Below are 25,734 nucleotides of genomic sequence, written 5' to 3'. Positions count from 1 at the left end.
AGTTAATGAAGTGCTCACATGCCACAAGAAGCCAACACTAAAGCTAAACAAAAACACCTCCAGTCCCCGGGGCCGCCCGCAGTGCCGCAGCTCGGCTCCCCTGTTCCCAGCTGCCCGGCGCAGGCTGCCCGAGTCACCGGAGCCAACAGCCAGCAACAGCCTCGGGCTGCGAGCAGGCGGGGCCTCCACCGACTCCCGGGGGCGCACGGACATCTTGTCAGTAACCCTGACGGGAACAGCTGGAGATGACAGATCAATGGTTCAATACTCTCAACAGCATGTCACTGATGTGACAGCAAATGTTATTCTAATCAAGCCATAATCATAGTCAAATTACATGGCTACATTCTCAGGAGGGGAGGGAGAGGAAGGAGGCAGGAAGGGGTCAGAGGTCAGGAATTAAAGGTCACTCAACCTACCTCCAGCACTTGCTGCAGGCTTGGCTGACCATCCACCATGGCTTGAATAATCCCGGTGAGCTGAAAGGAAAGAGAAATAGCCTATGGGTGGAAACTGGGGACGCAGGGACTCAAAGCTGGACTGGAGTCTTTTCTGTTTTCCTCCTTCTACAGTAAAGCCTCTGACCTGCACAGCTGTAGGCTCCAAACCTGACAGAAGCCTTGGGGATCACGTTCCCCCACAACTTCCTGCCCCAAGATGGGGATGCATATCCACATAGGGAGGACGGGCTGGGTCTCAGATCTGTTTTCAGCTTTCATTTTGCAGAAAATCTGATTTTACACATCTTTTGTATTCAGTAGGTACAATAACCCCTCCCGAATTACTGTGCTAGTAGTCCTCCAGGCTCCTCTGTCCATGGGGATTCTCCAGGCAAGAATAATGAAGTGGGCTGCCATGCCCTCCTCCAGGGAGTCTTCCCAACCCAGGGATCAAACCCAGGTCTCCCACATTGCAGGCAGATTCTTTACCATCTGAGCCACCAGGGAAGCTATCAAGGCTTTAGTTTTCATGTAGGCTGAGGGATCTTTCCAACCCAGGGATCGAACCAGGGTCTCCTGCATTGCAGGCTGATTCTTTAGCAGTTGAGCTACCCGGGAAGCCCAAGTAAATTCACCTCCAGGCTCCTTAGGAGTTCCTGCAGAACTCAGGGAATGCCCCCACCTGGGACCAGCACCTCTAGTTCCAAGTCCCCCTTTCTCTGAGCCTCAGTGTCCAGCACTTCCCCCTCTGCACCAGTGAAGGGCAAGGGTGCCCCCAGGCATCCACCCTTCACCCTGCATACCTGGGCCTTCGATACTGGCTGGCCAAACAGGAAACCGGCACCTTTAGCAGAGGAAAAAGCCTTCAAACCCAGTCTAGAGGACTTCTCACTCAAGGGCCTCTGTTCCACCCAGGTCAGGCCTAGGTTCAAACCAGCTTGGTGCTTTGGTCTGCTTTATTTTGAAGTGGAAAATATCCCTCAAGTGCAGACTAGAGAGGCTGCCTGCAGGGCCTGCGGCAGGAGGCCCCTGCACAGACATGGACCCAGCTGGAAATCACCGTGGCCGGCATGCCCCCGGCCACTTCCACACAGAGTAGCATCTCAGGCCTGCTTAGAAACTTTTCTTTTTTTTTAAGTGTGGGGGGTGGGGATTAAACTCCAATTAAACTATAATTATGTGTAATGAATACCAAATACCCAACTCACAAAAACCGCTGGCTCTAAGAGGTAAGGTTATTTTCTCATAGCGACTTACACGGAATGGTAATACACACCTTTTAGGGAAGAAATTTTCATTTTAAGAACGCTGAGTTCCTCTAGGTGGGTTTCTGTAGTTCATCAAGTCATTATTAGGTGGTATTTTAAGGAAGTGTAAGGACACAGCCACTCTATTTTATATTCCAGAAACTGTTTTTATATTAATCTGTATTTTAATTGGGTAACAGCTGCTGCCTACAGACTTCCCATGGTCTAAAAGGAAAATAAATTAGAAAGATTAACTACACTGTTGTTTCGCGAGGCTTTAACCCACAGCATGCCCACCCGGCTGGCACTTCCACACCCTTTCCTTGCTCGGAAGACCAAAGAACTGCCCAGCAGAGGGAGGGCCTGAGCCAAAGAGAAGAAAAGGTGGCCCCTGAGGGCGCGGGTGGGGACGGGGAAGGGCCCCAGGTTTGCAGCTTTCATCGTGGAGTGCAGAGACGTCTTTCATTCAGTCAGCATCTATTGCTGCAGAGGCGGGGCCCCACTCAAGCAAGCAGGGATCCAGCAGCAAAGAAAAGCATGGCAACCCTGCCATTGTGGAATCTGAGTGCTTCCTGGCAGCCCAGTCCTGGCCCAGTCCAGTCGGCACCCAGAGCCACACGGAGCAGGCAGGGCCCTGTGTTTTCTCTCAGCAGGGTCTGGGGGAGGCCTGTTGCCAACTCCAGGTCCCACAGCCAGATGACTGGTTGCACCCACTGCTGCCCTTTCTCGCCCAGCTTCTCTCCTGCTAGGCTCTCCTAGGGCCGAGTCCATCCCTAAGCCTGGCGCTGGGGCTTTGGATCAGGACAATCCTGGAAAAGAGGGCGCACAGCCACTTGTCAGGGAAAGCCCCAGGGTCTGCACACAGGCTCGTGTCCAGTCTGAGTTTCCTGGGGCAAGGTTAGGTCTCCTCCTCTGGGCTCCCACCAAGGGTCACTCAGATGAACTCTGAAGAGCTTTCAGAAAATCCCTCTTACACAGGAGACCAACGTGGGGGTGCAGATGGCCTCCAGGATTCTAGGGCTTTCTTACACTCCCCTGCAGTGGTCAGCAATCCCAGAATCATCAGCCTGGGAGGAGCCTAGCGAGCTTGGCTCCCTCCCTCTCTCTATGCTTCCCAAACCACCTGTGGTCCAAGGCATGGCTTACAGCTTACAGCTACGGGACTTGAACTCAACCCCCAGAGACACAGGGGCGTGAGATCGTTTCAGGAATGGGCCTCGCTCCCCTATATTAATGCCTCCAACAATGGACCACATTTGATCAGTTCAGTCAAGGCACTCGATGAAGATGGTGGAGGGTGAAATTTAAGAAGTCATTCCCCGTACCTGATACCAACAACCTATAAGACATACCAGAAACTGTGAGGAAGAGAGTAAATATAATAAAATATATACTGGGAAGTTATACCATAGGCCTAACCTAAATCTTTCACGCTGCTGTTTAAGCCCATTCCCACTTGGGTTAATATATGTTTGTAAAAAGCTTTCACATCCTCACAATGAAAGGTACTAGAGCAAAGCCAAGTATTTATTAAGCCGAGAACCAGGGCTCACAGGCTAAACAGAGCTCAGAGACCTTAACCACTTAAAGCAGGAGAGGTGAGAGGAAGGATTAATGTGTGCTCCGTGGCTCCTTTCACTGAGGGATTACAGATTAACTCCCGCTTCCCCAGACTCAGAAACCACAAGGCAAGGGGCTTCTGACCCTGACTGATACCGTGACTGGTGACTGAGATCCGCTACCCACACCAGAGCTCTGTCTGGGGACGAGAGGGTTTCCTCGTTCGTAAACACGGGCAACTATAGGAAGCAGCCCTGGACGCTCGCTGCCAATAGCATGTCAGCATCCAATGCTTTCTCCCTTCACAGTTTATCTCCAGCACAATCGTATTCTGACACCAAGACAGTTTGTTGATTACATAAGCACTTGTCTCTGGTGTGCAATCTGATAATCAGACCCACTCTTTCTCCTCAGACAAAGAGACCAATAAATCTCACCCTTTACAAGTACAGGTGCAAGACAAAGCCCTTTACTGGCATTTAGCAAAATGGGTGTTTTTTCCTAGTTTGTTTTTTTTTTTTTTCCTCCACAGTGACAACAGTAACAAAAAGGACTGCACATGGTCAGGCACTGTGCAGCAGCCCAGCTGCTAGAGGCAGAGACATAATGAGTTGGAGTGGATTCTAGAGGTGGTAGGGATAGGCTTGGGAAGGAAGAAAACACACCCCCATCCTGTTTCTGTCAGAACATCTCCAGGCAGCCTATCAACTGGGACTAAGAAAGGACCTCAAGAAGGCTAATGACATGTTCATCCCTCAGAGCAGTAAGAGTGTCTGCATGCAGGCTGCAGATTCACTCAAGGCAGAACCCCTCTTCCAACTGCCCAGCACTGAGCCTGTCTCTCTCCTAATACAAGCATGTGCTTGCGCATGCACACACTTGGCCAGGGTTCTTAAAAAAAGTCTTCTGGTGCAAGAGAGAAAATCCTCCCAGAGGACCTGCTTAGAAAAATCTGGAGGTTTGGGGTTGTTCTTCACCCTTACCAATGAAAGATTCCTTGTGGTTGGAAAGATCTCCCCCCATGTCCACAAAGGCACATACTGCCAGACTGGATGAGGTCTCAGAAGGACAGCCCCATCCTGTGTCCATGCCTCCCTTGGCATTACAATCCATCTAGTATGAAGACAGGGCGATATCTAGATGACCTGAGGTTTTCCAAAGAAGACGTTACTTACTCAAAAGAGCAGTGAGCAGTACAGCTAGTCTTGGGGGAGGCAGGCTGTGGTGGAAAAACTCCTTGACACCAGTCACTTGAGGAACATGGATTTTTACTTGGTGTCAGGGCCTAAGGATAGGACCGACAGGGATCACATCTAGTTTCTGCCATCAAGGAGCTCACAGTCTAGTGGGGGGATGGATAAATGACTGCAGTATAATGTATCCGACTACGCTATGCCGGGTTGAGTACGGCCCAGCCTGGGCTCAGTGAAGGCTTCCCAGAGAAGGTGACCCTGAGCAGAGTGCTGGAGGACAAGCAGGAGGGCAGGCGAGGCACCCAGGCAGAAGGACCATCACATATAGAGGCGGACTGAGGAAAGTGAGGGGGAGGTAAAGCAGGGAGATCGAAGGCTGGATGAAAAGTCAGGGACCAGGCCAGGGAGAGTTCTGAGCTCTGGGAGCCTGAGAGAGGATGGCAGAATCCATGCCTACAGCACAGTCACAGCCTCACTTCAGAGCAGGCTTCATAAGGAGGATCCCATGCCACCAAGCCTACTACCCTCCAAATTATGTATGTGTGTCCTTCGGTGAGACTTTCCAGAAAAAAGAAACATCTCTCATCAGAGTCTTGCAATCCCTTCTCCCCTCCCTCAAAAGAGAAGCAGTAGCAACTTTGCTCTGAAAAACACCAGTTTCCCAATATCCTCAAGCGTCCACTCCTGCCCAGAGCTGAGCTCCAGCAATGCTCCTTTCCATCCCTAAACAAGTACGAGCTTCCCCCAATTTAGGCCTGCCTGTCGACGTCAGGCAGTGAGCTGGAACTGGAGGCCCCAAGGGGGAGGCCTCACACAGAGAGGAGGAAGAAAAAGATAAGAGGACACTACACTTTCAGGCCAGTGGAGGGCTCAAGAACCTGGCTAGTTTCAGTGAAAGTCTTCCCTTCCCTTCCCATAAGGAAGGGGATTTTCATCATTATCATTAAAATGACGATTTTTTCCCCAAAGGGGGAAACAGGACAGATTAGCGCCCCCTAGTGGTACAGGTAATTCCCAGGGGAATGAGGGGAGAAAAGTTGTCCCCAGTGTAAGCCTCATCATCATTGGTTGGAACAACAAAAGGCTTGAGAGACTAGACACCTTGGCAGATGGATGCCTACAACAAAAGGCCCACTTGGGGCACTGGCATCAAGGCCAGGAGCTCAAGACCCCATATCTGGGCTAAGTCAGTATCAGAGACCACTGAGCTCCCCAACCAGCACAGGTAGGCACTTCCCCAACCCCTCCATACCAAAGGGATTGTTTGGGGATTACTCAAGAACTTCTGTCCTCCTGATTCACTCATATAGAGAAAGCAGGTCCCTGGACGACAGCACAAAGTCTCTAACGTACTCTCACCCCAAATGCTAGCTGTTCAGTTGCAAAATCATGTCCGACTCCTTGCAACCCCATGAACTGCAGCACGCCGGGATTCCCCATCCTTAACTATCTCCCAGAGTTTGCTCAAACTCAGGTCCATTGAGTTAGTGATGCTATCTCATCCTCTGCTGCCCCCTTCTCCTCTTGCCCTCAATCTTTTCCCAGCATCAGCTTCCTTTCCAGTGAGTCAGTTTTTCACATCAGGTGGCCAAAGGACTGGAGCTTCAGCTTCAGCATCAGTCCTTCCAATGAATATTCAGGGTTGATTTCCTTTAGGATTGACTGGTTTGATCTCCTCGCTTTCACATTTTCCCAGGATCTCTGCTACCACACACCCTTGGCCCATGATTCCACCACCCCAGCATAGAGCACGTAACATGATGCACCACAGGGAAAAGCAGGCACAGAAGGCTTCTTCATACAGTCCTGAGAGTCAAACTCTTCCGGGGCACCTCCTCTCTGCCAATGGCTCTTGTGAGCCCCCAGCAAGCACCAAGATCTCAGTCCCAGTTTCACAATCCATAAAATGGGGCCACACTAAACTGTTGGCAAGGTGGCCAAGTACAGAAGCAGCCTAGGATAAGGATAAAGACATCTCCGCCTTGGCCAGGCTGTCCTCATACCCCACTTGGACTACCCGTCTCTTTCCTTAGTGATAGCGCTGTGCTTCCCACAAATTCCATCAATGCTTCACAGAGCACCACTTCATTCAAGCACAGAAAAACATCACCAGACAGCTAAGAAAGCCTGAATATAACCAAGAAGCTGAAATCTTCACCTCCTGCCAAGGACCCTAAGGGGAAATGGAACTGAAAAGAAGCTGAACCCCAGAGCCACCACCCCACTCCTAGACTCCAAGTGCCTAGTTACCAGGAAAGGTAGGGATGACGAGGAAGGGAAAGTGTCAGGGAAGCTGGAAAGTGAATCACTACTCTCCCTGGGCTCCCCGATGACCACAGTGATCCAAGGGGAGTGGCAGACTTTGTAAAAAGCCAACTGCTGGGCCCAATGTGTACCTGCCCTAACCTCTGAGAAGAACTATGCTTTCCCTAAGCAGCCAGTATAGAGCACCAATGATCCCCAAGCTCCTGTCCTAGCAGCGCCTGCCGCTAGCCAGGGCCCTTACCTCTGTACAGAAGGGAGTAAGCTGTGGATGGACTACGGGCTGGACATACATGTGAAAGGTAGACTCAATCTCCATGGTCCGGCCATTTAGCTTCAGGATGGGGAACTCGATGATTTCCTGGAACGGCAAAGGCACAGAAAAGGAAGAATCAGTTGTTTTTTTCTAAACTAACCACCTAAAAACATAAAAATAAACTAACCATCTCAAATAATTCCGAATCAAGAATGGGTGAGTGTTTTGGACTCATTAGCTCCTGCCAGGTCAAACTGAAGACTTCGAGTGAGAAGATGCCAGCTCAGTTATAATCCTGACCCTCCCACTGTTAACATCCTCACAGGTTCCAGGGACTGACACACTCCACCCCTACTGTCTCTGGGAAGGGGAAGGAGACAGTGGGAGCATCCGGCCCGGTTTCCCTCCACCCTTGGTTCTCCAGCAGGGGTCTGCTCACTCCAGCCCCTAAAAGGAAAACCGCCTTCCTCCTGCCCGGGTCCCTTCCCTGGAAGGGGCCTAAGTCTCCAGTCACATAGATAAACAGCCATCAGACTAATGCACAAACCTCTGTGCATGAAGTTTAAACAGAGCCAATGAGTTTCGTTAGCTTTTACAAAAAGAAAAAAAAAGAGAGATGAGCAATAAAGTCAAAGGAGCCAAAGACGATACTGAAGAGAAGGAGAAACCTGAGTAAGAGTATTAAGAGCTAGTGCCTCCCACCTCTCTCTCAGGCAGCACATTCACCCCTCAGCACCGCCCCCCCCACAACCCAGTCGCTTAGCCAGCCCTTCCCAGTCCGCTGGAACGTAATGGAAGAGAACGAGGAGGAGTGACAATTTGTTTGGTGTCTCTAAGATTAATTTGTCTCCGTTACTTAATAGAGATGCACAGCACCAAGGTCCTGGTGTGCAAACAGGCTTGCAGCATGCCGACTGTGCAGCCCGCCTCATACATCGCTCCTGGGAAGGGAGGAACACGCCAGAGAGTGGGGAGAGGGCCGGAGAGAACACGCACGCGCTGGAGAGACGAGGGGAAGCCAGGAGAGAGAATAAAAAAAATTATTGCTTTTTAATATTCAAAAACAGTTTGCAAAATTTAATCAAAGCAGAGGAAAAGCTAACATTTTTACCACTTTGACATTTTTATTAGCGCTTTCATAAATTTTTAAAACATGAATGGAATTAGTTTACAACACACACAAAAAAAAACTGCCCTGAAAACATCTGGAAGAGACAAATAGGAAATAATAAAAAAAATAAATAAAAGCAAAACCCTCCGAGTAAAATTAGCATGTGAAAGAGGGCTCCACTGCAGAGACAGGAGGGGGGCTTTGCCCAATCAGTGGCCCCCGCAGTCAGCTCCAGTGGCATCCTTTCCCCAGGTCGCCCATTCTGCTGAGGACCTTTCCAGCATCACTAAAATCAAGGTAAATTGGTTCTCTCCAGGGACAGCCCAGAGAAACAACAGAGAAGCTGCTGACACCTGACTGCATTCAGGAAACGGATGAGTGGGGAGACGGAAGAAGAAATGGCCTGTCTCCCTGATATTCCAAGGCAGCCTGGTGTCTCCCCACCAAACACACCTGCTCTATGGGATTCGTTTTTCAAGCATCTTGATCCAACAGATCATAGCAGGACTGAAGACCAAACCAAGGCAGCCAGATTTCATGACAGAGAAATTCAAAGCTTCTGGCTCCCTGGGCTGCCCCAAGGATGGGGAAGCTGGCAGGAGCCCCTAGAGACAGGAAGGGTGGAAAAACTAAGACTGAGGCAGAGGCGGGGGGCGGAGAGGAGGCCCAGGCTGCTGCTTAAACCAAGTGGTGCCTCTCCTCCCAGAGAACCACAAAGCAGGCCAGAGAGGAGAGCTTGGCTCTGAAAAACAAAACACACACACACACACACACACACACAAAGTGCACACTGGTCCCCTTGAAAAACCAGATACCCAATATTTCCAGGCTCTAACTCTGAGGTGGGGCTCATCTGAGTGAGGCTCGTTTCTGATATCCTTCCTCTGCCACTAAGTAGAAGAAACACTTCCCCAACAGAAAGATGTCCATAGCCTGGTGGGTTTGGCAGCCCTGGTGTCTAAGGAAACAAATACAGCCAGCTCCTCACTAACAATGTTAGCTGGGCCCACAATGAAATTTAACCTGTGACACAACTGTACTTTTCATTTAAACTTTCATTTGGAGAGAAGCAGTGTTTGGAGACCTGCAGTTTGTCCTGCTAATAAAGACAAGTGTTGGGACCTTTAAGGATGCCATTCATCTCTGGCTTTTATTAAATTCAATTTTCTTAAGCCCATGATACATTATGAAATTAGGAGTTGACATTCCTCTGGAAACAAAAATATCTATCAAACATAAATAGAAAAAAAACCCTCTATTACCAAGAATTTATGGCTTAAAGTTGATCTCTTTCCACTTTTTTACAAGCACATGGTTTGTTTTAGAGATCTGAAATGTTATTATAGATCTAGAATTTTATTAGTATTTATTGTAAAATAGTAAGTGCTTCAGCTCCCGCTCTGACCAGCATCGAGTCAGCATTCCCAGTAGATACTCTTAAAACTTGGCCTTTGGGTTTCCCTGCTGCAGCTCAATCCTTCCTGCCACTGGCTTCCTCACCCCTGGGGAAATGGAGCCCAACCTAAGTGCTCACACTCAAAATCACCCTCCCAGAGAGGGGGAACAAGCCAGCCTTGGCTCTATATGAAGAGGGGTAACTCCTCTGAAATGTCTGCGGGCCAGCATGCAGCAGATTGGACCTATCCTAAACACCTCTCCAACGTTGTTTGGCCATCAGCCAAGCTTTCTCTCCAAGATCAAGAACAAGCCCAATCTCAGAACATGACTTTGCAGGGGTCCTACCTCAGCACCACCACCGACTATTGTAACAACAACCTTACACACTGGCATATTCTTTTGAGCCATGGAAGATGCAAAAGAGGAACTTCTGATAGAAGACCCTTTGGGGAGTTAGAACAAAAAGGACCTCACTTAGCTACTTCTAACCTTTCCATATTGCCCAGACAAGCCCAGAACCTCAAAGCACTGTTCTCAACAGACCTTTCATGGAAGAGGAGTCCCACTCTGTACCAGCTGACAAAACTCTGCAGCCTGTACACCTGGGGTAGGCCAGACACTTTACACGTTTTCAGCTGATAATGATCAGAAAGGGAACCCCAAAGCTATAGGCTGATCACATTCATTCCACCCAAAGCTTATGAAGATGTCCCTAAGTGCCAGCTTCTAGGGGCAGCTGTTCAGATCATGAACCTGTTATTCTGCCCTTCCTCCTTTGCCCTCCCTCAATTTCCTCATTCCCTTTGGAAGAATTTTTTTTTTTTTAAAGGAACAGCTGGATGTCTGTTTGTGTAAAGGCAGCACCATGAAGCAAAGAAGAACTGGTTTGTATTTAACAGCCCTCTTTTCCAGCCCTAATAGTAATTTCACAATGCCTTACTTCTGTATGATGTTTGCATCCAATTAAACTCCCTGAGCATCTACTCTGTATAGGACCCTGGTCAGGTGTGGGAGTGCGATTTAGAGATAAGATGTGGTCTGCCTGAGAAGTATATGAACCAGAGAGCAGAAAAGCAAATGATGAACAATGCACTGTGAGAAGTATCTTAAAGGAGCAACATACCCAGGGTTATGCTTTTTATTATACACGTTTTTAAATACACTTACCCTTTTTAATCCTGGAAGGTAAGTCATATTGTTGTCATCATCAGGTCATAAACCAATACTATTAAGCACCTACTATTCACTAGGCAGGGGCTGGGTGTAGACACAAAGGCAAAAACAATGAGATGTGTCTCCTCTCTCCAAGGTGCTGGGAGGCTGGGCAAGGGGTAGTGAGGAGCTGGCCCCAACACTTTCAGAGACAAACACAAGATGGAATCATTTCATTCTTTCCATTTATTATTTACTATGTGGCTGACAGTTAGAACCGGACATGGAACAACAGATTGGTTCCAAATTGGGAAGGAGTATGCCAAGTCTGTATATTGTCACCGTGCTCACTTAACTTATACGCAGAGTACATCATGTGAAATGCTGGACTGGATGAAGCACAAGCTGGAATCAAGATTGCTGGGAAAAATATCAATAACCTCAGATACGCAGAGGACACCACCCTTATGGCAGAAAGTGAAGAAGAACTAAACAGCCTCTTGAAGGTGAAAGAGGAGAGTGAAAAAGCTGACTTAAAACTCAACATTCAAAAAACAAAGATCACGGCATCCAGTCCCATCACTTCATGGCAAACAGATGGGGAAACAATGGAAACAGTGACAGACTTTATTTTCTTGGGCTTCAAAATCACTGCAGATGGTGACTGCAGCCATGAAATTAAAAGACGTTTGCTTCTTGGAAGAAAAGCTATGACAAACCTAGGCAGCACATTAGAAAGCAGAGACATTACTTTGGCAACAAAGGTCCTTCTAGTCAAAGCTACGGTTTTTCTAGTAGTCAAGTATGGATGTGAGAGTTGGACCATAAAGAAAGATAAGCCCTGAAGAATTGATGCTTTTGAACTGTGGTGTTGGAGAAGATGCTTCAGAGTCCCTAGGACTGCAAGGAGATCCAACCAGTCAATCCTAAAGGAAATCAGTCTTAAATATTCACTGGAAGGACTGATGCTGAAGCTCCAATACTTTGGCCATCTGATGGGAAGAGCAGACTCATCAGAAAAGACCCTGATGCTTGGAAAGATTAAAGGCAGGAGGACAAGGGGATGACAGAGGATGAGATGGTTGGATGGCATCACTGACTCAATTGACATTGGTCTGAACAAGCTCCAGGATATGGTGAAGGACAGGGAAGCTGCAGTTCATGGGGTTGCAAAGAGTTGGACACAACTGAGTGACTGAACACCACCACCAGAGGTGGCAGACACTCTGCTAAATGTGCAACAGGAATGACGACATTGAATCTACCTAACAACTCATCAAATGGGTATCCCTATTAGGCCTATTTTATAGAACAACTAAGACCCCAAAAGCAGTTGTCACTTGCTCAAGGTTGCACTGCTAGTAAGGGACAGAGCTGGGACTCCAGATGAGGAAAATGAGACTTAAAGACAGTAGGACTAACAGCTCTCAAAATCTGAAGGGTCAAGAAAGATCTGATTCTTTTAGTCTGAAAGACGGTCTTTAAGGAGCGCAGTGTTCTATCTCCTAAAAAGAAAGACTGTTCTTGAGTTATCAGAGCAATGAATGTGAAATATCCAGGCAGAAAGTCCTGCAAAATTCCAACTGAAAAGCCTCCACTACAGCTGCAGGGACACACATAGTGCTGGCTCTGTGCTCAGGGAGGGCGAGAACTATGAGCCTTCACTCTGCATCTCTAGCACCCAGGTCTGTTCCAGCACACAGACCCCACTCTCAGCGTTTGGTAAGTAAACACATAAAGGGACTGATAAATGGCAAGCAAGAAACCAAGAGCATGCCTCTAACAGGAAAATTCTGTTCTCACAGTTTTCCATAGGACCAGAGAGGTAATGTGACCTACCTAAGACGACAAGATGGGAGGTGGCAGAGCCAGGCTGCAAAGAACTTTCTACCAGATCCCCTGCCTCTCATCTCCCAGCCTCCCTCGACTGCTACAAACCATCAACGGCCCAGTTTTCTGTGTGCCTGGGACCACAGATTCCTGGAGCAGAAATCTGCTAAAATTAGGACAGCTGGTCACCCTACACCGTCCACCGCGACCTGCACTACTAGGTTGTCCAAGGGCAGAGCACCACAACCCCAAAAAGCTGGTCTGCTGATGATGGATGGGAACTAGCCACAACTTGACAACTAAGCACAAAAGCCTTAGAACTTGGATTTCTCAAAGTACCCAAGGTTCCAAACCTATTGTATCTGCTGTCTCACTCAATAAAATGCCAGCTGTAAATAGTTTTTTAAAGGGGAAGGAAGACAGAGAGATAAAAAGGAAGCACCAAGCAAATAGTCTTTTATCTTTTTAAGCAGAAGTTTCAGTTGGAGCAGAGATTTCAAATGCAGCTACTTTCTAATTGCTTAAGTAGGAACCCCAGTGATTCTCTTGATAAACTGAAGACAAAACTGCAACAGCATTTCAAATGAAATTTCACATCCACAATCAGTAGATTATAAGGAATAAATGTGTAGGTTGCTTTCAGTGTATTCAAACTCCCTTAAGCTAAAGTGTCTGCCATGATAAGATTATATTCAAAGACACAACAACAAAAGGATTTTAAGCAGAAGGACTTCGGGTTAGCCATTTTTTGACAGTGGGTCAGAGGGTTTAATAGTGTGGCATTCTTACAGACCTTTTCTCCAAAGCACAGATTCTTCTTTGCCTTGAGTCAATCATTCTATGGTCCTCTCTGAAATGAGCAGATTTTTCATGGTCCCCTTCTCAACCTAGGAACTGGCATTCCCTCAGTTTACAACTAATCTGCCTTCTCTCCACCCACTGATTCAAAGTCCAAACAGTGTGCACTCCTGCACAGAAAGGTTTGATGAAATCCAAAAGCAACATCATCACACAACAAGGCAGAAAAAGCAGTACCTGGTGAAAACATGGATTTTATCCAGAGAAAGATTTTTGGATAAAAGTTTCATGCAAAGGCAAGACCTTTCTCTCCAAGGGATCAAGGAGCCTCTTGACCACAGGGAAGAGAGGAAGTTGAGAGAGAGAAGGGAGACATGCAGGCTGCGCTGGGTAACGAAGGGACCGTAGTCGACTTAACAGTTTCTCCTTTGGGGGGGAAGAAAAAAAAGACATTTTATGCACAAGGAGCTTATTTCTTAAACAAACACTCGTGGTTTTGATTTACACCACAGCCTGCTCCTAAATAATTTATGGCGGGTTAAATTTATTGCCGAGCCCTGGCTGGCTGCAAATTCGAATTGCCAAATAATTAGATTTTAGGGCAAAGCTTATAAATTACCCGTCGATTTGTCCGGACTTGTTTGTCAGTTGCTTTGTGCTTCAGGTCATCTTTGGCATTTGGCTGTTTGGGTTTTAATTGCTGATTTACACTTTGACAGATGAGAGCTGATGCTCGAAGTTTCAGGACAAGGAAGGGTAAAAAATTGAAGCTGCACAAGGCTGATTTTTCACCTACACGTCCGTCTTCACCCATTCCCATAGACCCCAAAGCAATTAAAATATAGAAAAGAGGCTGAAAATAGAGACTGCTATTCTTTACAGGGGGGGAGGGTGCAAACTGAATTATAATTCAGATTTTACTGAAATCTGAATTTTTAAAAATATATAATACCAATAAATGAAGGAGACCAAAAATCTTAGAAACTACATCCTCACCCAGGAGTGTACAAGCTGGTGTCTACACACACACGACTCTGAATCAGCCTCAGTTCAAACATCTTCAGATATTCAATTGTAAATAACTTCTGATATTAGTGGCCTCTGTGAAGCTGACCCTTCTGGGTAGCAAACAATCAAATGATTTCTTTGTAGCTACCTGTATACCTACATTTGTCAGGGAATTAATTTAAACAAATCTCAGGTTGTGTGCAGGAGAGGTCCCCAGGGGCAGCCCTACAGGAGGGCATAGAAGTGGAAGGGCGCCAAATTCAACTCACCATTCTAATGGAGGGAAAAAAATCTCTTTGGATAATGCCGTGGCTCTGTCTACGTGTTGATAGAGGACCTGCAGGCTCTCTTTATGCTCCCCAGAGAAGGAGGGCCTGCCTCCCAGCCACCTGCTGTACCCCAATAGCTTACTATGAGGCCATGAGTCAAAATAACATTAGTAGTAATTCTCCTAACAAGAGCTGACACATATAGCTATTACATGCCAGGCACAGTTCTAAGCTCTTACATTTTATCCTCCCAACAGTCCTATAAGATTGGTAATATTATTAATCCCATTTTGCCAATAATGCCAACTGAGGCATACAAAGTACAAGTAACTCACTCAAGGCAGGTCATACTGCACCACACACTGGTGGTGGACACCAGACTCAGATCCAGAGGGTCCATTTCTGGAGTCCCTGCTCTTAAGCACTCTGCTATACTGCTTCTCACAGAACAGCCTCTGCCTCGGTTCGCCTCACCTTGAGGGGAGGTTGAGAGTCCACATTCTGGCACCAGGGCACATGCAACAGCCAAAGCCTGTTCAGTTAATCACCCAATAGGGTGGGGAAAGTTACGTAACATAAAAGATGAATCAGAGGCTTGGTTTGACAAAGTCCATTTTTTCCAGTCAATGCAAATATTGCACTGAAGACCCACTAGCCAGGAGTGAAGAGGTGGGGCTGAGTAACAGGTGATCGAGACACACCAGGCCCACTCAGGCCGAGAGCGGGCTCTGGCCAGGCAACTAGGAGAAGAGCCCAGAGAGGCTAGCTGGGCTTCAGGAAACCGTGCACAGTAAGCCCCACTCACAGTCCCAGGGGCCACTAGTCTCTTCACAGAAGACAGCACCCCCAAGGGGGCTTCACAGATCCCCTGCCCTCTGTGTGCCTGACGGCCAGAAGCCAGGCCAGGGAAACACGTGTGCTGCCGTGACGGCAGATTTTCAAAAGACCAGTAAGCAAGCGACACAGACTAACATCTTGTCCACGCTGCCTGAACACTTCTCTCGCACACTGGCTCATAGGAATCCACATATCTGTAAGGCAGGCAGGTATCATTGCCCTATTTTATAGACGAGAAAGCTAAGGTGGTCAGTGACTTAAAAGCATAGTCCCTTACAGGCAGCATAAAATCCCATCTCCTGGGACTTTATGAGAAATGCAAGTTTCTGGCCTCCAATCCAGACTTTCTGAATCAGAAACCCTGAGTGTGGGCCCAGCAATCTGTGTTTTAAAAAGCTTCCAGGTAATTCCGAGACTTGTTGAAGTTTGAGAACCACTGGTGGAGTAGAACAGTGCTTCTCAGACTTCAAATTACCTGACATCTTGTCAAACTACATTCAATCTAATGCTGGGCCTGATAATGGGCTTCTCAGATGGCTCAGTGGTAAAGAATTCACCTACCAGTGCAGGAGACATGGGTTCGATCCCTGGTCTGGGAAGATCCCCTGGAGAAGAAAATGGCAACCCACTCCAGTATTCTTGCCTGGAAAACCCCATAGACAGAGAAACCTGGTAGGTTACAGTCCATGGGGTCACAAAAGAGTCGGACACAACTGAGTGACTGAACAACAAGGGCCTGATATTCTGTATTTATAACAAGATCCCAGGGGATGGGGATGCTCCTGGTTCTCAGACCACATTTTAGCCAAGGTATAGTCTAGAATATCTGTGTGACTAAGTCCTTATCACAGACATACTGACAAAGAACATCAGAGCCCAGGTTCTTGGCTCTTAGAATAAACCCTTGCTCGGCCCACTTTCAAGCCCCTCAGGTGAGCCCTTTATATCTGCCAACCACTCCTGGCTTCTGCCATCAGACATTTCATTCTCCTGGCTGCAGAGATCCATGGTGGAAAAGCTGACATGTCATATCCCAGAACTGTGTAGAGCAAGGTGACACATTTCTGTTAGGAAGCTTGCAAGAGGTCCTCCTGCCAAGGCAATGCCTGCTCCCTTCAAGAATGTGATCAAGACCCAGGGCATCAACTACCCACAGAGCACTCATCATACTACTCTCTCCAGAAAAACATCTTCCTTCTACACAAATGAATCAAAAAGTGGAGTTGGATACCTCTCCAAGGAAGACCTCTCATTATAGACATCAGGCAAGAGCTATCTTTATACCCCTGGTCCTGATTAAGTCTAACACTGGCCACAGATGTAGATCAGGATCACAGCAATTCCTACAATAGCCTGAGGCTCCAAGCTGGAGACACCTCACCACCTCCACACCATACCATGAACTTTCTCTAAGACCTGCCCCTTGTTACTCTGGTCCCCTTACCTCTCTAGTGAAAGCAGACTTTATCAGAATGACATGCTTCCTCCCAGTCATCAGTCAGTTCCCTGCCTCCTCCATCCCCAACCACCAATCCCTTTCAGCTGATCAGTTGGCTTTTCATTCACACCTGCTAGTGCTGGGGAGAGGCGGGGAGCACAGACTGTGATCAATACAGAGTCCCTGAACTCCATTTCAGACACTGCAATTTCAAGCCATGGCCCTCAGTTTATCACATTGGTAGAACAAGATTCCAAGGTTTTCAGCCAATTATCGTCCTATCCACCATCACCATCTACTTCCCAAAGGACACGGTCACAGCAGTTCATCAAACAGATCCCAGAGGAGTAAAGTAACTGCCTCTATCACCACTAAGCTCACCTACGGCAGGTGTCTCTGACACAGGCCTTCAGTGCAGAGCACTCCATTTATAACCTCCTCAGGTTTCCTCTCTCCACTCCCCACCAAATCTCTTAGCACCATTGCCAACCAGAGCCCACCAGTACCCGAAAAAGCTACGAGCTACTCAAGAGCATGGTTCTCAGGCTTGTTTCTTTCCCAGCACATCTAAGGGCGACAACACATAACTCTTCTCCATTCCCACCATCAGCACCTTAGTCCAACCCACTAACCCACTTTCAAGTAATAGCTCCTAACCAGTTTCCCTCTGCCCATATCTAACCCCGTGAAACACCTTCCCTTCCATTCCCTTGAGCACTGGCTAATGACACCTCCTTCTGTTTCCTCTCTTCCACTCAACAACATTCACACTTCCTTTCCTGGCTTGCCGATTTTACTTCATCAACCTCACTGAGGACTCTGCACTTCCTTTCCTTTCAGCAACATCAGCACCTCCCAGTGAGAGCCGCTGCTAGCAGTCAGCCTTCGGACAAGTCCTTGGCTGGAAGGGCCTCCCCTGGACTAGACACTGACCAGGGCACTCAACAGTGGAACTCACACAACAGACATTTACTACCATGGACCAAGCTCTCCTACTGGCCACTACAGAGAGGGACAGGGTCTAAACAAGCCCATTCCAAGGCAGTTTTACTTCAAGTGAAGAGCTTCCATAATGCTTGACTTCCCCGCCAGAGTCCTCCTCCCTCCTTTCTGATTCTCCCAGTACCTAACCAGGCTTTGCCCATGGCAGCACTCAACACACCAAACCATCTGTGCCTGTCCTAGCCTGCTCACCCTTCTGCTGCAGACCTGCCAGCCTGGGGGGCGGGGGTGGGGGTGGGCTAGGCTAATGTCAATCTGGGAACACTCTTGTTCCAGGCTTTTAGGCAATGACTCAATTTTCACAGCTAGAACTCAAAACTCATCACATAAATGTATGACTGTGGGGGCTTTTTGAGTATTGTGAACACCTAGGATAAGGGGATAAAAAATAATCATTCCAAAGCATCTTAATCAAAATGATGCAGGATCCTTTTTCCCAACAAGACAGAGAGATGGAGGAAGCATCTCCTAATATCAGTTTTCCTCATGTCAGACAACTGATTCCGGTCTACAAAGTACGAAATGTAATCAACAGAGGGGAGAGGAAAAACAAGACAGGGCGGGGGCAGGGAGAAGTGAAGCCAAACCCAAAGACCAACCCTAAATGCTCCTCAGGATTTCACTCCCTCTCCCCCTTCCCAACGTACTGGCTTTCTTTCTGTGGCTGTGTTACCTGTTGCTGCTGCTCAGACAGACAGCTCATTTTGTCCCCACCTCCCACCTCTCCAGTCTGTAGCAAGTCATTTCTCTCCTCCTGCCTCTTCATTAATCCTTCCCTCCTTCCTTCTGTTCTCAGTGTTAAGTCAGCCAGCCATTTATCTGTTTGAAGGGTATAAACCTCCCCAGTCTATGGAAGGAGGTCTTCCCATGGGATGCCTAGCAGATTCAGATCCAAACTGCCAGTACTAGGAGCAGGGGGTGGAGGGTGATGTCGTCCCCTAGCCCTTGCCTCTCCCTAGAGACCTCACAGCCCAGCCCAGAGCTACCTTCTGGGGCAGCTTCCTGACAATGCCTCAGGGCCTTAGCTCACAAATTTCTTATGACCCTCATCCTTCTGCCTCTCACACTTTTATTGCCTAAAATTCTCTTAAACCTTTTGTAGCCTTCACAGTCTCACTGATGTTCTCGAATGTGAAAAATACCATATCAATGATACAGACAATCCTACTAGCCAAATGGTGAAATCATCGGCTGGGTTCTGGGACTTCCTTGGTGGTCCAGTGGTTAGGACTCAATGCTTTCAGGGCCTGGGTTCAATCCCTGGTTGGGGCCTGAAAGATCCCGCAAGCCATGTGGCACAGAAAAAAAGAAAAGAAAAGAAATTGCCAGTTCAAAGTCTTCATTCTCTCTCTGCCTCATTTTCAACATCCACACAAGCAAGTTTGCAATCCAGCTCAGTTTTTTTCAGACTTGGGTCAGTGGGTCCTGGCGCATCCTGTGAGTACCTTCGTTCATTCCTGCTACAGCAGTTCTGAGAGCTCTCAGGTCCACTTGGCATCCTGACCTCCTGACCTGCCCTTACTGGGGAGCTATGCGCCCCCTCCAGAAGCAGGGCTGACCGCTCCCCTGCTGTGCGCCCACTGCGCCAAGTACTCACCCAGGCGATGCTGGTTATCATGTTCCTTGACTATGAGCTCCGTGAGGGTAGGGACCATTTCTTGTTTTTATATCCTGGCATCTAAAATAGAGGTTGAAGTTTTTATCCAGAGAGTAAAAAGAGGCTTTTTCATTGCCTCTAAGGTGGTTACCATGAGGTCCTCCCTATTCTTTTACAGACTTGATTGGTTTTGTCATGTCCAACAAAAACCCTAAAAGGCAGCTCAGTGTCACTGTTAGTTTACAATCCCTGATTTCATTCACCATTCATCAATGGCCCCATTCTTTAGAGCTCTTCCCCACCACCAACCTTAGCCCAGTGTCTAACAAAATCTGCATTCCAACAGCTGTCTCAGCCCTGGAGAGGCCACCAGATAATAACAGGCTGGGGGAAATGTCTCCTGTTTTGCACTAAATTACGTGGTTGATTTTGTTACCAGTGACCCAGGACTTCCCAAGGAAAGTTCCTGGTCCCACCCCCAGGCAACTCCAGAGCCTAACTACAAACTATGGCATTTTAAAGGTATAAACCCTGGGGAAGGTAGAGAAGCAGACTGAATAGTGCAAATAAACCCACTTCGACTGTACCTCTGCTATGCCAAACTCACAAGAGAGCACCACCATGCACCAGTGCTCCGCTCCCCGAGATGTATATTTTACTTTCACATTGCTATGTCTGCTCCAAATAAAGAAGGGCCGTTTGGCTTTCATGTGAAGTTTCAACAGGGCCAAGACCCGGACACAGCAAATGCTTGTTCCCATTCAGGGAGCCCCAGTGAGAAGCCACAGTCAGAGCCTTGGGAGGCCCATCCCGATGAGGGACCACCAGGAAACTGTAGCCTGTGGAGGGGGGGCCCGGGGAGGGGGCAGGGGAGGCACCACATTTATGGAAGCAGCAACAAAAAGGACAAAAGGGCCTAGTGGGCTACCCCATTCCCACCCATCACTGGCCACCAATAGAGGAATTCATTTATAGTGACCCTGGAAGAAGAGATGTGCTAAAGCAGACATATAACTAAAAAGAAAGGCAATAATTGGTCTGATGGGCAGGGGAAAAATTATTCCAGGAGTTGAGAGCCTATGCAAGAACACTTACGGCTCACACAGTCATCATAACTCAGCCCCCTCAAGCATTTTGTGCTCTGCTTATGGTGTTAACTTTAATGTCTTAACATATAACACCATCCGCACTAACACAAAATACTACACACGCCAGATGAGGCTGAGTTATAGTTGCTGTGGGAAGCATAACTTTGAATTTCCTGATTTTGGTGCATTTAATCTCAACCATAATGTTACATTAACGTCGGTTTTGCATTTCATTTCCCAGTTAAGAAGAATAGAATAGCGTCAGTGCCTTCGCCTGCTTGTACAGAAAAAGGAGGCGGACTGACTGGGGCCATGGGCAGATGGACCACAACCCAACAACTGGGCCCTCCTGCTAAAAAGCCTGACCTGACCCCTCCCACTTGGAGGAACCTGGACCATGACGAGTGAAAGGCAAGGAAGGGGTGAATTCTTTCTCTAGGGAATGACCTTTCCATCCACTTGCAAAGTGCAGGAACCAGAAGCAGAGAAGGGAAGAAGCTGAATATAGAGCAACAGCAATGTGCGTGTATCAGGTGTGGGGGGTGGGGGTGGGTAGAGGGGGTAGGGGTCTCCTGCTGCTCAGCCTTGAATGGAAGAGAAGGAGACCAATACAGTGTGACTGTAGGGATCATAATCAATTTCCTGTGAAGTTTTCCAAAATGTTTCTTTCATAAGACTAATAATGAGTCAGCTTCACATCAAAAATCACACCAAAAATCCACCAAATGCCCCTCTTCTATATTATCCCTTCTCCTGTCACCATTAACCCTCCCCCAACCCTGCCCTCCCCAAATAACCCAGCATCTGGACAACTTTCTATAGAAAAGAAATGCCTTTACTCATAGTTCTAACTCAAAATGCAGATGGAATCTCTTCAAGGTTTCCTTAAAAAAAAAAAAAAAAAAAGCCCCTATGGACAAAGAGCAAACACTAGAAAACCTCAACCCTAAAGGTCATTTTTCTCCAAAGTTATGGGCACTTGAATACAGATGGGAAGGAAAACAGTCAGTGGGGCTGCTGCAGAGCAGCGAGGAAAAGACTGCACCTTGGGGCCTGATGGAGTCTGATGGACAAACTCAGGGAGGGAGGGAGCAACCAGAACGTGTGCTTCCAGACTGGAGCCCTGGGCTACCCCTCCCTGGCCATCTGGACAGCCCAGGTTACTTCCTCCTCCCCACGTGTTGTGGCCTACACCTCATTTTCCTCACTTACATTTGCTTCGGGCTTTTCTGAACACTGAGGTGGTGAGAGAACTTGCCCCCAGGTTAAAGCGGCACAATTAAAGTCCCCACCGAAGCTTTCAGGCTGCTCCCTGGGCTTCAGGGTCACAGCCGCCATCATTTGATGCACATCCACACCAAAATGAGCGACGTGAACTCTTGCTGGTTGAGGACAAGGCAGTCACGATTCTCAACCAGATAAAAACCTACTTTCACGTCAAGAAACAATTCCTAAAGCAAGAAAGGAATTGTATACCTCACATTCGGAGTCTCTAAAACATGGTAATCCACCTAACTTACATGAAAAAATATTTTCAAATGAAAAATAGTCTTATATTCAACCTACACCTGTCAATCTGAATCAAAACATATAAAACAAAATGAGTGCAAATACCAGAAAGGTGAAAGCCTGTTACTGGCAAACCAACCATTCCAATTTCAGCAATCTGAACAAAGTACAAAAGTAAACAGCAAAAATTATGACAAATGGAAAATACCACGTTTTACCACATTTACTATCAGTATTGTTAAGCACAACTGAGCCTGTGCCTGTCCATTTGTATGGTGGCAATCCTTTTGGACAGTCCCTACAAACTGACTCAGGGACTTCTGAATGGCAGACACAGACGAGAGAAATGAACCCCACGCCAAGCCATCAGAGAGGCCCTGGCCCAAAACTTGTTCCTGCCTCCTACACAAATGAGGGATATGACACACTCCCAGAAGAATCAGAAGTGCACTGTGTTAGGCATTCTCAAGAGTTCACCTCTTGGGAGCCAGGCAGGAGAGGAGCTGGGGTGGTTCTGATTCACAGTCCAAATGCACCCCCAGGAGGCATCAAGATCTTGCCCATGAAGTGTATCTGTCAGGTGGACAGTCACCAAGCCACTAGGGAGGGCTGAACTAACCTGCACAACATATTCAAGCTCTTTCACTGTCACATCTAGAAGCAGATGCTCATCCCAAGTCTCAATCTTTCCTGCTCCCATTCAAATTCTTGTTTGGTCTTTATTAAAATGAAGAGCAAGTCATTATCATACTCCTTGGAACAACTCCTTCCCAGTATGGACTAAAAAATCAGTCACTAAAATTATATTAAATTTTTTTTCTAAGTCTTAATTTTTGTGCCTTTAATGATTTTTGTTCCTCTTATCCTAAGCATCTCTCCAATTCCTTCACTAGCCATGTTGACCAAAAGACCTAAAAAATGGAGAGGTTATAATGAGAACCTGACCTGTGAAGAGCTCAGTGGAAGGACACCGTTATCTGGGACTGACAACTTTCCCAATCCATCTTCCAACTTTGTCTGAATCCTGTCAGGACTCCACCACCAGCAAGCTTTAGGGAAGGTTTTTTTGATTGTTTGTTTGTTTGTTTTTAGAGAGAGAGAGGAGGGCTCTAAGTTGCCAATAATAGTAAGTCTCAAGTCACTCTGGGCCACCGATCCCTTTCCTGAGAGCAATCCGGTTCAACAAGAGAGCTGTCTGGCCCCAAACTCACCTTCCTACCTGTTGATCACAGCATTGTAGAGACCTAATGAAGTAGAGATGCGTTACATTTATCATTTGCCCTAGATCCACTCAAATCCATCACTATGTCACAGCAAGAAGTTAGATTGATCTGACAGGATTTGCTCTTCTTCACAAACCCATGTAAGTTATTACTCAGTACCCTATGCTCTTCTAGCTGTTTGCTGATTGATTATCTGACGATCAGGTCAAGTATCTTCTCTGGAATCACAGTAAACTAACAGGTCTATAATTTCCAAGATCATTCGTATTCGCCTTTTAAAGATAAGCAAGACAGCAAATGCTTCTTCCTGAGTTCTCTACAGCAACAGCTAATGCTTTACTAATAATGAACCAGGGCAGCCAATTCCTTAAGTGCCCTTGGAATCACATGATCAGGGTTCATTGACTCTGGAGATAATCTTTAATCAGGCTCAGATCCTGGTGAACAGCAGGAAGCCCAACCTCAAACCGGGTCCAGAAGGTTTCCTCCTTCCTGGGAAGGAAGTTGGTGATACAAGTGATTTAAGTCTGAGCTGCATTACATTTTCAGCACTGCAATAAATTAATAAAAAGAACAAAAAATTAAAAGAACAATGTCCTTGAAAGAGAAATGAAAGGTAATACTGACAGATCAAACTGAGACATGAATCAAACTTCATCTTCAATAACATTGGCAGAACCCTCTGTAGGACAAGAGAACAAAGCTGCATCATTATCTCAGCATATTATCTAACTGAAAAGTTCAGAAACAAACATACACAGGCAGGTGTCAGGAAGCAGAAAGCAGGAAGGTACCCAGCATCCATGAGGCTTCAGAAGAGGGCTGAATCCTGTGCAATAGGGATATGTTAGATTTTTAGACTCAGGTCCTGCTTGGGCTTACTCAGTGACTGAAATCATCAGCAAGGGAGATAATATGGCATATTGGGGTATGGCTCCCTGATTCTCAACTCCAGAGAATCTATGTAACCAAGACTCCCAACCACCATCCAAGCACACCCATCACAGAATCTCCAGTAGGTTGGGGAGGTGGAGAAGATGACTCTACAGCATGGGTAGGAGCAAGAGGCTAAGAAAGTAAGTGGCTCAGGCCACTCCCAGGCCGTCCTCCCTTTCATGCAACGTTCCTTTCCCTAGGACGCTCTCCTCAACCAGCTCCTGTCTTCTCAAGCCTCAGCAGGCCTGCTTTCAGTCCTTTCCCAAAGTAGACCACTACCACAAGGGAGAATAGGAAAGAGAGGAGTAGAGGAAGGTAAAAGCGTGTGGTATCTGCTTTCTGGAAAATAATCTCCTATCTAAAGATAGAACCCTTTCCTGGGAAAGAACCAACCATGAGAAATGAACCCAGTTCACCTCTGCAGGGACCTTCTTGTCTCCCAAGTGCCTGCTCCTACCATCCTCTTCTTCTCCTCTAACTACTAAAAGCTACTCCCAGACCAACACGTCTACATATTCCCGAATTACATACCTGATAATCCAGCCCTACAGGGAAGAGTTATAGTTCTAGAGTCAGGCACACCCAAGACCCCCACACTATAATGAACTGCCATATCAGCCCCCAGGCACACCCCCAAAGAAAATAAGAAGCACTCCAGTATCACAGGTGCACGAGTCTCTTGCTGCTAATCCAAGCTTCCTAGCAGCACCACCTTAAAAGGTAAAAGATCCCTGAACACAGCTGGTAATTAACTAAGAAAAAAAAAGCAAGAAATTTTCCTTTCCAACAGTCCTACAATGGTGGTTTGAGTTATCAAATGCTGTGTAACAAATCATCCCAAAACTTTGTGGCTTAAAATATCAATAATCATTTATTCTTTCACAGTTTTTATGAGCCAGGAATTCAGGAGTGGCTCGGCTGGTCAGTCAGACTCAGGGTCTCTCCTGAGGTTGAAGTCAAATGTCCACTAGGGTTATAGCTATCTGAAGGCTTGACTGGGGCTGGCAGGTTCACTTCGAGACAGGGCCAGGAAACATGACTAGCAAGTTGGTACTGGCTTTAGCTAAGAGTCTCAGTTCCTGTTACACATGTACCTCTTCCCCAGGGCTGTCTGAGTGTCCTCAAAGCATGGTGGCTGGCTTCTTCCAGAGCAAGTGATCCCAAAGAGCAAGGTGAGCTGCGATGCTTTTTATGACTGAGCCTCAGAAGTCACAGTATCTCTTCCGTGCTACCCTATTGACTATACAGGGCTAGCTCTGACTCAGTGTGGAAGGGGAACTGCCACAGGTGGAAACATCAGAGGCCAGGATCACTGGGGGCCATCCTGGAGGCTGACTAACACAGTACTCCTTAAAACAACACGCAGCAGCAGCAGAAGGAAGGAGGGAAGGGAAAGGAGAGAGGAAGGATGGGGCAGAAGGAAGTATTTTGATTCTCAAAGGCTGAGACCAGAGAGAAACAGTGTGCCCAGTTGTCCTCCAGAGACCTCTCAGGTCTACCTCACCCTAGGATGCCTGAGTCAAGTCTTGCTTCTTAGGCAGGAACTCCAGATGTGTAGCTAAAAGCCAAGAGGACAATAG

The 25,734-nt window shown here is 47.3% G+C and overlaps 1 protein-coding gene across 13 annotated transcripts in view; it reads right to left on the bottom strand.

Moving 5' to 3' along the window:
• Positions 1–25,734, bottom strand: part of ERI3 (ERI1 exoribonuclease family member 3) — a 128,877-nt gene that overhangs the window by 88,964 nt on the left and 14,179 nt on the right. For 10 of the 13 annotated variants that reach the window (XM_061122121.1, XM_061122125.1, XM_061122119.1 and 7 more), the window contains 2 exons: positions 6,947–7,063; positions 420–479 (listed from right to left, as the gene is read on the bottom strand). In XM_061122121.1, coding sequence (XP_060978104.1) covers positions 420–479; positions 6,947–7,063 — 177 coding nt within the window. Of the gene's footprint in view, positions 1–419; positions 480–6,946; positions 7,064–19,398; positions 19,465–25,734 lie in introns of those variants that run through there. The other 3 variants (XM_061122114.1, XM_061122116.1, XM_061122124.1) reach the window with 2 other exon arrangements.

The sequence above is a fragment of the Dama dama genome, chromosome 20 (genome assembly GCF_033118175.1).
Source record: "Dama dama isolate Ldn47 chromosome 20, ASM3311817v1, whole genome shotgun sequence".
In the NCBI taxonomy this organism is placed as follows: domain Eukaryota; kingdom Metazoa; phylum Chordata; class Mammalia; order Artiodactyla; family Cervidae; genus Dama; species Dama dama.
Note: the sequence above shows the minus strand (reverse complement) of the source record. Positions and strands in the feature narration are given on the sequence as shown.